The sequence below is a fragment of the Aquarana catesbeiana genome, linkage group LG01 (assembly GCF_042186555.1).
Source record: "Aquarana catesbeiana isolate 2022-GZ linkage group LG01, ASM4218655v1, whole genome shotgun sequence".
NCBI lineage: Eukaryota > Metazoa > Chordata > Amphibia > Anura > Ranidae > Aquarana > Aquarana catesbeiana.
In genome coordinates, this window is record NC_133324.1 from 392,561,939 (window position 1) to 392,575,660 (window position 13,722).

At 43.7% G+C, this 13,722-nt stretch overlaps 1 protein-coding gene across 3 annotated transcripts in view; it reads right to left on the bottom strand.

The window, feature by feature from the left end:
* The window catches only part of LOC141147232 (transmembrane channel-like protein 1), a 179,219-nt gene that overhangs the window by 18,124 nt on the left and 147,373 nt on the right, over positions 1–13,722 (bottom strand). For 2 of the 3 annotated variants that reach the window (XM_073634409.1, XM_073634429.1), the window contains one exon: positions 5,487–5,612. In XM_073634409.1, the coding sequence (XP_073490510.1) occupies positions 5,487–5,612 (126 nt within the window). Of the gene's footprint in view, positions 1–5,482; positions 5,613–13,722 lie in introns of those variants that run through there. The other variant, XM_073634418.1, reaches the window with a different exon arrangement.

A 13,722-nucleotide genomic window follows, 5' to 3' on the forward strand; every position in this document is an offset into this window, starting at 1 on the left:
GCTGCCTGGAATATTTATGAGGGCCTCGGTCAATCCCCAGTAGAGGGCTGGCAGGGGTCAAGGCTTACCTCATAAATAGGAATGGGCAATGTCAGCAGGGGCAGTAGGGTGGATGATGGAGATATAGTGCTTATGAGGCTATCAGTGGCCCTCTGGTTTACCTCCTAAACTGGGGGTGGGGTGACCTTGGGCCGGGGCTCGGGTGCTGGAAGGATCCTGCCACAACGCATAGAGGAAGCCCTTCCTGGAGGCACGGGAGCAAGAGAAAGGACATTGTGAGTAGAGCAGCACTACTGGGGACTTACAAGGGGGAAGACTGCCACATGTAGCCAGTTCTCCCTGAAAACAGTGGTGTGCCAAGTCTTCATCCCTTTCCTTGGAGAACTCCTGCAGAGTCAGCCAGGGCGGCTAGTAAGAGTTAGCCTGGAGGCTAGTGAAAGGGGCAGCTGCAGCCAGGTGGGTTGACAGTGTCTGAAAAGGTGGCACTGGGACCAGTAGACACAGGAGGGAAAATACAAGCTGATCACTGTAATCTGCTACACAACAAGAGGCTTTGAGTTCCTGCCTACAAAGGGCCATTTCTAAATCTGACGGTGCCTGTAAGATCCACTGACAGTGATCCAGCAGGTCACCTTCACACTCCGTGCTTCCTTGAATTATGGAAAGCTAGCTGTGTGAAACGTGGCCTTGAGATAATGCAAATGATTGTAGACGAGGAGCAAATCCAGCTAGATGAAATTAAAGCTGAGATAGACGTTAGTGTAGGTCTATTAGAACCCTTTAAAAAGGATCCTTCATTTGAAAAACATAATGAACTCCTAAAAAAAGAAGTGGAAAAAACACAAAAAAAACTGAAAATGAATAAACAGAAGAAATTTAAACAGAATCTACTAGACCTTGAACGGGGGGACACCTTTGACCCCACTACTTACAAAGGTAGAAGTAGATCATGCAGGAGCAGAGGAAGAAGTAATAATCCTAAAAATTCAAATAATCCCAAATCCAATTATAGATCTCACTCATCTACCGATAGTGACAGTGAACACAGAGATCAGTCCGTAACTTTTTAGAGAAAGGTCAGCCCCCCTTAGACAACCCAGGCTCAATTATAGGAAAAACCAAACACGAAAGGGAAATCCTCCACACACACCTCCCCAGTCAACCAGGGAAGGGCGAGGGAAACACGCAAGAGTCAGAGAGAACTGAGGAGCAGGACAGGTCGGACCTAGCTGATCCCTCGATTACCAGCGGCCCCACGTGCCCTGTTCCCTCACAAGACATGAAGGTTGTTAATCTTACCAAATTTCCACTTAATGTACACCATCTCTCCTTACTTCAAATAGGTCTCTCATTCTCCCCTAAATCAGGGATGAATGAGTTTCAGGTTTACAAGGACATCTCCCTCTTCCTTAGGAAAGTAATTTTCAGGTATTGGCACTCTGCAAGGCATAATAAATTACAAATAAATCAATCAGACAAAGAGGAAAGAGCAGCCTTAGACACCCTTGTCTCTCTTTTACAGGAGAATGCCGATTCTGATTCAGATGTTGAGACCCCTGACCATCAATTCGAACTGGTGCGTCCCTCTAAACTTCAAATTAGATCTTTCAAAATACCCCCACTATCCAAGCATAAATTTATTGAATTCTTTTTGACACAGGTCAAAAGAGACCTATCCAAGGTCAACTGGGAATATGGAGGTATTGATAATCTTACCCGGCAGGAGAGGAAAGCATTAAGGGAAATGGAGGAGGCCCCGGGCATTGTTATCAAAGGTAGTGATAAGGGTGGCAACGTGGTCCTCCTTACTGAGGACCAATATGAGGGGATGAATCCACGTATCGTAAGCTTCACTCAAATCCCTTTCCTGTCATTATCAATGCTCTTAAGTACAAAGTAAGTTTGGGTCTGGAGGAAAACCTGATCACTAGAAAGGAATTCAACTATCTGCGGGTATCCCAATTTAACACTGCGACATTTTACATCATACCCAAGCTCCACAAATTCTTAACTAACCAACCCGGCAGACCCATAGTGTCCGCCATCAATGGCCCCTTGGAAAAAACGGGGAAATTCATTGACGCACTAATTAAGGAACTGGTTTATGACCTACCTTCCTATGTACAGGACACAAGGGATGTACTTTTGCGTTTGGACACTATGGCTCTGCCGGAGGGGGCCCTCATTGTGGGGATCGACGTAGAATCCTTCTATACGTCGATCCCCCACATATGGGGCCTCAGGGCTGTTCAGTTTTTCCTTGAGAGGAAATTCCCACTCATGGGACAACAGAACAAATTTATCGTTGAGATCTTGGAATTCCTATTGGAACATAATTGTTTTAAGTTCCTGGGAACCCACTATCAGCAGATCAGAGGGACTTCCATGGGAGCACCATTGGCCCCCTCATATGCATGTTTGCATCTTGGTCTGTGGGAGGAGGAGCTTATATATTCATCTTCGCTGTACCTCAGCCACAGTTGCTTGTGGCTGAGGTACATAGATGACGTGCTCATGATATGGGGGGGTACCCAACAAGAGCTGCTGCAATTCATCGAGGAACTCAACATTAATAACCGCAATATCAAACTTACTTTTTCTGCTCACCCCCACACCCTCCTATTCCTTGATCTAACCATAGGAGTGCAAAATGGGCTGATTTCTACTAGAACTCATAGGAAATTCACTGCAGCTAACACTTTATTACAGGCCACAAGTGACCACCCTAAGTCCCTGATTAAGGGGATACCAGTTGGTCAATTCTTCAGAATCAAAAGGAATTGCTCTCACAAACAAGACTTTGATGTTGAAGCCAGGGATCTCTATGGTAGATTTAGGGAGATAGGCTATTCCCACTCATCTATCAGGGAGGCCAAAAAGAGGGCCATACAGGCCAAAAAGAGGGCCATACAGACAGAACTTACTCATCAGGGAAAAAGATCCATCACCCTTGAACAAATCCCAGGATCCAATTAGGATTATCACCAAATTTGGTGCCCAATGGGACCAAAATAAGGGGATATTGAGTCAACATTGACACATTTTGGCTGAATCGTCCATTCTTGGAAATATTGTGGGCGACCGCCCTCTCCTCACTGCCCGTCACTCTAGGAACCTCCGAGAAATTCTTATCCACTCTGAACACCAGAGATCCCCTACTCCCAACTGGCTAACCCAACTCCCACCCTTGAAAGGCATGTACAGATGTGGTAGGTGTTCTGTTTGTAAATATGTGGAAAGAACAGACTTGTTCGCCGATTCTGATGGGAAGAAACTATTTAAAATCAATAACTTCATTAATTGCAATACCACCAGAGTAATTTATATGCTTACTTGCCCTTGTGGCAAGAATTACGTGGGTAAGACCAAGAGACAACTTAAAATCAGAATCGGTGGACACATCCAAAGTATCCTTAGTAAGGATGATGAACGTCCACTGTCATTACATTTCATCCAATTTCATGACGGTGATCCCACTGGACTCTCCTTCAAGGGAATTTACAGACTGAACCTCCCATTGAGAAGGGGAATTTTGACAGAATTTTGTGATAGAAGGAAAAAATGTGGATATACAATTTAAACAGCATGCAACCTCGAGGGTTAAATAATGAGTGCAATCTCTCTGTGTTCCTCACACCTTAGTTATGCACAGCAATACAAAATCCTTATCCATGCTGTCCTCCGGTTTCATGTCAGTAGTAGGGGTTTTTTTCTTTTTGGCTTGGTTTGTCTTGTTTTGTTTTGTCTTGTCTCGTATTGCTTTATTCATTTATTTACAATTTATTTATCCCTTCAGCATTCTTTTTTGTTACCATCCCTTTCTCATTTACTTTTTGTCATTTTCTGAGGACTCCTACACTCCCAAACATGCCCGCCGACTTTGTATTGTCTGCATTGTATGTTTGGCTGTCAGTTAGTTGCACAGTTATCCAGACAACCAGATGCTGACTCGACTACGTAATCTGATGCTCTGGCTATTTAAGGACATTCTTCTGGCTTCTGCGCATGCTCTGAAGAAACCCGGGTGATAGGTGAAACGCATCAGCATGACGCCATCACGCTCCCTATAGCGTACACGCTGATCCACCCACACGCCAAGGGGATACCTCTGCCATCTCCACAAGTGCCTTAGGAGAGCCCTGAAACTCTGTGATGGCTGCGCTGCCTGGGCTACTACTTCACTTAACATCTCTCCACCTGACTGGCATTATATAGACTTAACTGGCGATATCCTGTATAAAGAAGGAAGTTATCCTGATTAGCTGTCGGGAGACTAAACAAACAGAAATTGTTCGTCCATCTGTCTGGGGATGTGATCCGGTGTCCACATAGCGGTAAGATCCTACTTTTTACACCTCCCAACTGGGAGGGTATCATACATATAACCATACCGCTCTTCCCCAGACTCTTACCTATCTGCTAACACTGGTGCCCCCGAACCTGCTTTTGCTCCCATGCAATTACAGCCTAGTCTATTTTACTTATGCTGGTGCTATTTGAAGGACAATCATCTTTTCCCCTTAGATGACCCAATAGTGACCATTATTTTCATAAGTTATTATTTATGAGGGGATTGTATGGATCAGTTTGTGGTGGCCATCTGTGTGTGTGTAGACAACGTTGTCTATTTTAATGAATTTTTGGAGGTACTTTTTTAATTATTTTGTTTGATTGGTATTTAAGTGAATTGCTAATAAACTTTATATTTTTTTTTTTTTTGCTAATTGCCTGTTCCTCTCTGAAGAATTGCTTTTTTAGGAATTTGCTCTTCAACTCCTTCCCCTTTTTTCTATATGCCTAACTAATTCAGATGAATTCACCTCCAGTATTTGATTATTGAATCTGAGGTTTGAGCAATTAGCTAATCATCAGCAGCTGCTGTTACTTGTAGCATCCTGCTTTTTGCATTCATATTGCTTAGTTGGAGCCCATGCCCAGTTCTCCTTTTTCTTTTTGTCCTAGTGATCTAGCTGGAGACTGCAAGCAGGAGGAGTGTCAAGGAGACTGTATATAGACTGTATATAGGAAGATGTCCCTGGAATTATTGCCAAGGTTTTGCTGCTGAAGTCAAGTGGGCATCCCATAACCTCCCATCCCCATTCAAGTTATTAACTCTCAATAAACAACAAAAACAAGGTGACTGACTGTTCTCTGTCTCTAGAGTGCCCCTTAAAAAAATCCGGGTGCCTAGCTGTGCAGGGTGGGGGATCCCAGTTCATCTACAGACCTTAAGGGGGTGCACTGCATCACCCAAGAAGCAGACATCATAAGAACAATATACAATATCCCTTGTCCACCCATGCTGGTGTGTAAAATTAGAGAAAAGAGAGCTGCCTCAGCTCTTGCAAAATGTTGATGCTATTCAAAATTACATATCAAAAAACAATCCTTACATCAAGAAAAAGCATCATTTTAAAAGCATTATGCATTTTGAAATGCAAATTTCTTTTGTACTTTAACTTGTCACTTTTTTATGTAAAACTTACACCATGAGTAGGATGAAAGGTAGAATGAGTCCAGGGTTTGAGGCATAGCCGAATACTTTAGCAAACCATGCAGGGAAGTCATTGTCCAGGGTCTCCTGTATAACTTCATACATTCTTTGCTTCCCACTAACAACAAAGCATATTCAGATATATTAGTACATAAGTGCATAGTAAAAACAAATTATACAAGTCATTCATACAGAAACCATGTACTACTGTATCTACATATTGTGTGTCCTTGTGTATCCCATAAAAATAGATGAACCACTGGCTCTGCCCAGCAGCAGCATAGGTGTCAGAGGATGTAAAAACAGGACGCAGGTATCTAACACTGCTTGAAATGTATAACGCCAAAGAGACTGACAGAGGCTGCAGCACTGGGGCAGGTAGGGGACAATGGCCATAGGAGAGGTAAGTATAAAAGCTCTGTTCTTTTCAAGCACATTCTTTAGGTTTTTGTTGCTACCCTGACAGGTTCACTTTAGGCCAGTTTTTTTTTTTTTTTTATTGATTTCTGTTTCCCTGTTGGTGATTACCATTTATTTCCTTTCCTGGTGGCAACTGATGACTTTGAAAGAAGTAAAATCCCTCAAGCAGGGGCACAGACAGCAATAAAAACCTTTTCTAGCAGAGCATGGATGAGTTTTATTGCCATCTGATTCTGTGTCTCCATTGCGTCTGTGTCTCTTTTGTGAGATATACAGCTAAGTGGCTTCAGGTACGTGACCCCAAATACACCCACATGGCTGTCAGATTGGGATGAGTGGCTGTGTCCATGCAGTCGCTGCATTGAATAGGCTGCCTGCATTTGGTACCTGGCAGCTTCAGCCACTTAAAGACATGGTTCATTCACAGACTATGGGTGTAAGAGCCAGTGTGAATGAGGACTGACTAATAATGACACAAGGTCAAAGCCTACCGACTGCAACTGATTCTTTTTGTGAGCTCATGATTTATGTTGTTAGTTTATCTCAACGCCCCATGTTGATTTCTACCAATGCTTGGACCAGGTGGATCACTAACTTAAAAAAAATTATATATTGTCAGCTTAGACATTACAATTTGAGATGTGTGCTGGGCTGAATATTAAACAGATGAAAATGATGCTTAATCAAAAAGTAAGTAAATAGTGCAAGAAGCAAATGTAAAGCGCGTGGTCAGCTTAAGTCCTCATGCACACGGACGTTTTTACAGCTGCTTTTTTGAGCTTTTTTTGCAGCTTAAAAAGGCCTGTCTATGTTAGTCTATGGCTTCATGCCCACCTAGGCGTTTTTGAGCTGCAAGTGGCATAGGCGTTTTTAAGCTGTAAAAAAAACCCAGGACCAGTGGGTTCTGAGAGACGTTTTTCAGCTGTAAAAACGCTCTAACCCTGAAAAACACTGAAAAACGCTCAAAAACGCTCAAAAACGTCATTCACAAACGTTTTTTAGCGTTTTTGATCCATTGAAAAAAAAAAAAAAAAAACAATTTGAAAAAAAAAAAAAACGATCAAAAACGCTAACGCGGAAAAACGCTCAAAAACGCTCAAAAACGCTAAAAAACGCTATTGCAAAAATGCTGAAAAACGCTGAAAAAAGTAAAAAAAAATCACTGCAAAGATACTGGCGTTTTCATAACGTTTTTTTAACAGCCTGTGTGCATGAGGGCTTACAATCTACTTAGCAATAATGGACATTTCTAAGTTTCTAGTTTCTTATTTATGCAATATCAAACACATTTTCTGAGTATGAGAATAATGGATCTGATGTACTGTATGTCCACACATATTTATGTTTCTGAATTGTCATTTGCACAGATTGCAACACATGACCAGATTAGAATTGGAAAGATTTCAATTGTTAGTATAAGCCCATACCTCCCAACTTTTTGAGATGGGAATGAGGGACACCTATCAGCAAAAGTATGCAGGCATAGGACACACCCCCCTGCCAGGCCCACTTAAAGGACAATTGTACAAAAAAAAACAAGATTGATTAAACCCACAAGTGCTTTTTTACCACTACTATTCCTTTATATTGGCTTTTGGAATTTACAAATGCAGCAATTTAGAATTCAGATAAAATGTTTAGCACTGGGAAACATTTTTGATAGATAAAAGAGCATTTTATATACATCTATATAGATCAGACCAAAATGAGGGACAAATGGGGAGGAATGAGGGACAGTTGGGAGCTATGCAAGCCTAAGACCCCTTTCACACTGAGGCGCTTTTTAGGTGCTTTCACGCTAAAAAAAGTGCCTGAAAAGCTCACGAAAACCTATTTCCATTAAGATCAATTAATGCTTTCACACAGGGGCAGTGCACTGGCAGGGCGGTGATGAAATGAATGGAAAGCTCTTCAAAAGCGCCTGAAAAACCCTTCAAAAGCGCCCAGTGTTTTACTGGCAGTTTAGAAGCTCCTCAGTGTGAAAGGGGCCTTATAGTCTCCCAACTTAGAACACCAGAACCATGTATCTTTCACTGTGTGATTCAATTTGAAGCTGCCTGCAGGGAAACTTGAGAACAAGTTGCACTGCGTTCCTGGGAACCTATTATCTTCATTTTGTTTTCAATCTTGACAAAAATATTAGTGCGTTGATATGCCTAACCCAAAATGAGAAAGAATGGCCTAAAAGTACCTCAAACTTTTCACACCTCATGGCTAAATGTGAAAAATGCCAAAGCAACATTATATACATTAGCTCAATAAGGACTCTGGAATGCAGAATGATTGCTATCTATGCACAGATTGTTGAATGCCTGCTGTCACAAGTCTACAGCCTTTTTTCTCTGTAAGAAAGATGGTCACTGGCTTCTAATTATAATCTTTTACTTTTAGAGTATTTAAAACTTTGTTTTCTTTTTTTTTAGTAGGGAACAGTTAAAGTTTTACTAAACCCACAAGAGTAAAATGAATCTGTAAATGCAGAATAGCATGCTTGTTATACTCACTGTGGAACTTAAGGGGTTAATCCTCTGTATTGTGTAAAAAGGCTGTTTTATCCTGTATGCACAGATCCTTCCATCCTTCCATCCTGCACTGTCTATCTGGGGAAAGCCAGCTAACACAAAGGCAGGGTAGTCGATATGCACTTGCTCAGTTGTGTCTTTTATGCTGGCGAGAACATTTACTTGTTCTCAGAGCTAGCCAGGTCACATGATATTGACATCACACATGTGGGCGTGTATAAAGGCTGTAGTGGAAATCTCCTCCCACTTGAACTCTCAGCACTGGAGAAACTGTGCAGTTTATCATGTGACCGTGGTATACAGATCATCCAAAAAGGTATATAGTGGCAATATTTGAATGTAAAAAGATTTATAAGCTGTGGGCACTGTAGGGGGGCAGATGAACTATTTTCATATTACTGGGTTTAGTAACACTTCAAAAATCCTGTACTTTTTATTTTTTTTAGTTATCTGTGTTACATTTAGGAGATTCTCCTTCACTTGCTGTCTTGTAGGCACAACAGAAAATATGAAGTGTGACAGACTCACCCAGGACAGAGGCTTTTGGAGGGGACTGAATGTCAGTCTCTTGCCTACCGATTATGGGCCCTGGCATTTGGGGGAACGGTGCGCTTTGTGAGCTGTATGCCTGGGGACCGTTGGACACACAGACTCTGGGAACCCTGTGTATGCCATATTGGAAAAGGTGATTGGGAGGGTATGTCTTGGATTGCTTAAAATGGGACAGTAATATTTATCCACAATATCTCCCAGGATATATGTAAAGACTATTCTTGGTTTGTTTGCTTCTGAACTCAACATGTTAGTTGAGAGAGCCGATCACATTGGCCTGTAGAACTAGGTAGGAACCGGACAGTCTACTCCTACTATAGTTTGTTGCCTACTAGGCTGAGGAGGGGGGGAGATCACTGTTTGTATTGTTAATTGTAATTAGCTCCTGCTATTGTGAGAAGGTGTCCTGTGTTTATAGTACTGTCTGAAGCTTAGTGACCACAAGTCTCCTAAAGGTCATGTCTCTGAGTCACCTAGTCTGGGTAAATGATTTAGTAAACTAGCTCATGTTAATTAGGTTTCTGGTTACAGTTGTATTGTTAGAGTAATATGAGCAGGAGGGGGAACCTCCTCTTTAACTGTATATAAAGACTTGTAATTTTGGTTCTAAAAAAGAGTCCATTTAGAGCAGCTAAACAAGTCTCGTCTTGTTTTGTGCTTGTGAATGGTTGGAATATCTGATATCTATATTCAGACTGGGAGGAAGAGGTATATGACGAAGGCACTCAAGTGGAGTGTGCAACGTTCCGTTACATGAAGGAATCTCTGCATTTTTCACCTAGACAGCCGTCACTGAAACAAATGTCCCTACTGGAAGATTCAATCTATAAGGGCCTGTGTTGATGGGATTTTGCTCACTTTATACAAGTCTATGAAAATGCAAAACCTGCTTGAAGGATTGCAAGTCAATGCACATGTCAATAAATTCTGTAAGATCCCTGAAGTATTTCAAGCTGCTGCTATTGACATAAGCAAAATGCCCATTGACACAGGTCCTATCCCTGTTTTGGCAACAATTCATAATTTGTTTTTGTTTTTTTTCTCTCTTAGTTTAAAGTGGTTATAAAAGCGTTTTATCTCCCTAAAATACACACGCTATGCTTACCTGCTGTGTAATACTATTACCTTACCTCCACTTCTGGGGTCCCCCCGCTGGCGCTCTCCACTCCTCCTCTTCTGCGAGTGCCCACCTAGCAAGCTGGAGTGCACTTTTGAACCAGGCTGTGTGCATTCATAGACACACACAGTGTGGCTCTGCCCTGCCCTTGCGCCAATGGCTCCCACTGCCTCCTCTGCATCTTGTGAAAGCAGGGAGAGGGCAGAGCACCACTGCAGAAGGGCACAGCACTGGATCGGGAAAAGACTTAGGTAAGTGTTTATGGCAGTGGAAGGGTCGGGGGGGTGATAAAACTACTGGGACATTTTTACCCTAGTGCAGAAAATGCATTAAAATAAAAAAGTCTTGACTTTAGAATCACTTTAAAAAAATCTATAGCTTTGGTAAGCTTACTTACCTGTCATGTAGTATGGCCCATATCATTCAGGCTGCTGGTTTCTGTAGAAAAAATGCCCCATCCTCTTCCTGTCTATAAACTTCCAGCACTGCAGTTGTTAAAAGCTTAGGTCTTCTGTGAACCTGCAGTATAGATGTTCCAGATGAGTACTTACCCCCTCCTTTCTCCTCCATTCAGATAAGTCCTTTAATTGCTTTTACTGCCTGTAACATGATCTTTAAATGCGGTCAAGAATTTGGTGACTCATCAGACTCCCCTTATTAACAGATCATGTTAAGGGCAGAGAAAGAAATATAAGAACTTTTCTTAATGGAGGAGGAGGGAGGAGGTTCCTCATCAGGAACTTTTTCACAGCAGCTTCACAGATGACCTGAAGCTATTAACCCCCCCCCCAGCGCCGGAAGTTCGGAGACAGTAAGAGGACTGGGTATACCTGCAGTGAAGATTTCTACAGGATCCAGCTGCCTGCACAACATGAGATAGCCTTCCTTAACTGCTTGCCGCCTGCCCACCGTCAAATGACGGCGGGGCGGTGCTGCTCTCGTTCTGGGACCACGTCATATGACGGCGTCCCAGAATGGCCACTCTCATGCCCCCACGGGGGCGCGCAGCATGGAGATTGCAATCTCTGTAAAGAGCCGAGTCTGTGGCTCTTTAACCATGTGATCGGCTGTGTCCAATCACAGCCGGTCACATGTAAACACGGAGATGCCGGTAATCGACTCTCCTCGCCTCACACTGAGTGGCGAGGAGAGATGATCAGCGGCATCTCCACGCAGAGGGACATCTAGAAATGTAATCAGGGCACTCATCATCAGTGCCCTGATTACAATATAACAGTACAGTGTCACCAGTGCCAGCAATCAGTGCCCACCAATGCCAGCAATCATTGCCCACCAGTGGCAGCAATCAGTGCCCACCACTGCCAACAAGTGCCACCAATCAGTGCTCATTAGCGATGCCAGTCAGTGCTGGCAATCAGTGCCGCCTATCAGTGCTGCCCATCAGTGCCCATCACTGCTGTCGATCAATGCCCATCAGTATCGCCCATCAGTGCCACTCATCAATGCCCATCAGTGCCCATCAGTACCGCCTATCCGTGATGCCTATCTGTTCTGCCTATCAGTGCCCACCAGTGCCGCCTATTAGTGCCCATCAGTGCCACCTAACAGTGCCCATCAGTGCCGCCTATCAGTTCATATCAGTGCCCAAAAGTGCGACATATTAGTGCCTCCTCATCAGTGCCACCTCATCAGTGCCCATAAGTGCCGCCTCATCAGTGCCCACCAGTTCAACCTATCAGTGCCCATCAGTGCTGCCTCATCAGCGCACATCAGTGAAGGCAAAAAATTATTTAGTTATAAAATTTACTGACAGAAAAAAGTAAAACATTTTTTTTCAAAGTTTTTGGTCTTTTTTTTTGTAAAAATTAAAAAAACTAGCAGTGATTAAATACCACCAAAAGAAAGCTCTATTTGTGTGAAGAAGATGATAAAAAATTTGTTTGGGTACATGCCTGGGGTATTGCCCAAGTATCGGCTGTATGCCATAACCCAATACCCAATTACCACCTTACCTTATTACAAAAATTAAGCCAGACAAACTTGTTTTGGGTTTAAAATGGCCATAGCAGCCTATTTTATTACACAAAAACAAACCATAACACAAATTGAATAAAAAGAAATAACTGAAATGAAAAACTGCATAGGATTTTTGAAGGCACCCTTGACTGCTCAAATCTCTGTACCTCGCCTATTACGGCCCCCAGCCGTGCTTTACACCAGCTCTGGGACAAATTTAGGCAAATTCACCAGCCGATACAGCCAGCAATTACTTCCGCCCTTATTAGGGCAGGTACACCCATACCAGAGATGGGCCCAACCCATCTTTTTCCAAAGAAATTAACTATCCCCGCCTTCAAAAACCCTACGACCTCTGCCAAGACGCCTAGCGTGAAACCTTACGCCTGGGAGGCCCGCCACACCCACAGGGCTCTTTGAATGCTGTCTTGTAAGCCCAGGAACCAAAGATCAATTCCCACAGCATTCAAATGAACCCCATCCCCTCTCAAGAACAACCACGGTTCCTTCTCCAACTCCCTGTGACGGATCGCCAAACCTCCGTTGCGGACAAAGAACTTTGCTATTGCTTTATTAATCTTGATCCTGGCATTATTAACTCTCTCCACAGAGACCGCTAAACGCCAGGAGGCCCTAGCCACCATGTCCGACCATACCACAGTGGTGTCCGGGAACAGGGTACGCAATCTTAGTACATCAAATTTAATGTCCCTGCATAACTCCCTGGAGGCCCGGAGCCCTAAATCATTTCCCCCCACATGCAGCAGAAGCACGTCGGGGGGCCTGTCTAGCCTGGCATAATGATGCACTTCCGGAAGAACCCTGGACCACAACATGCCCGGGACCCCAATCCACCTGATCCTGACTTATTCTCTGGGGAAGCCTAACTGACGACCTTCGGGCCTAATCTCAGCTTAGCCCCCCAGAACACGTAAGAATGGCCCAGGATCCACACCAAACATTCAGGACCTGTAAAACAACAAAAACATCAACAACACGAATCCCCAGCACCAAAACACCACAACATGAACCCAACAAAAAGGGACACCAACAACTACCACCAACACAAAACAACAAGAAACATAAAACACATAAGAATCTCGCCACCCGTCCCTGCCTCACTCCTTCCTGCAGCCCACCCTAACACTCACAATAGGTGAGGCCGCACGTACAACCTAAAACGTTGCGACTCCCAGCGACCGAGTTGACGTACCAGCTTGTCTTCCAGGCCCCATCGGGACGCTTCAGTGGTCGCTCCAATTCTGAACGAATGGGAGGAGTAGTTCTGCGTCGAGAAACCCGCAGCCAGGAGACACTTCTTAAAAACTGCTCCAAACTGGAACCTAGACAATGCAGACCCATTCTGATGTTTCGGAAAAGGGCCGGGTTCCGCGCCCCTGATATCTAACCATTCCTGAACCGCCTGTACAGGGCACACTGGCGAGCCCCATACGACTCCCAAAGTAACCCACACCCCTTTACCACCTTGATCAGTTTTGGACCTGCAAATGAAAATTGACACCACTTCACCCCTTTGAACCACATCAGCCAGGTCCAACCCCCCACCACCCCGTTTTGACCTGCACACTAATTCTCCAATTCTAAACGCCCCAAAAACGCCAATATAAAGGATGTCCTAA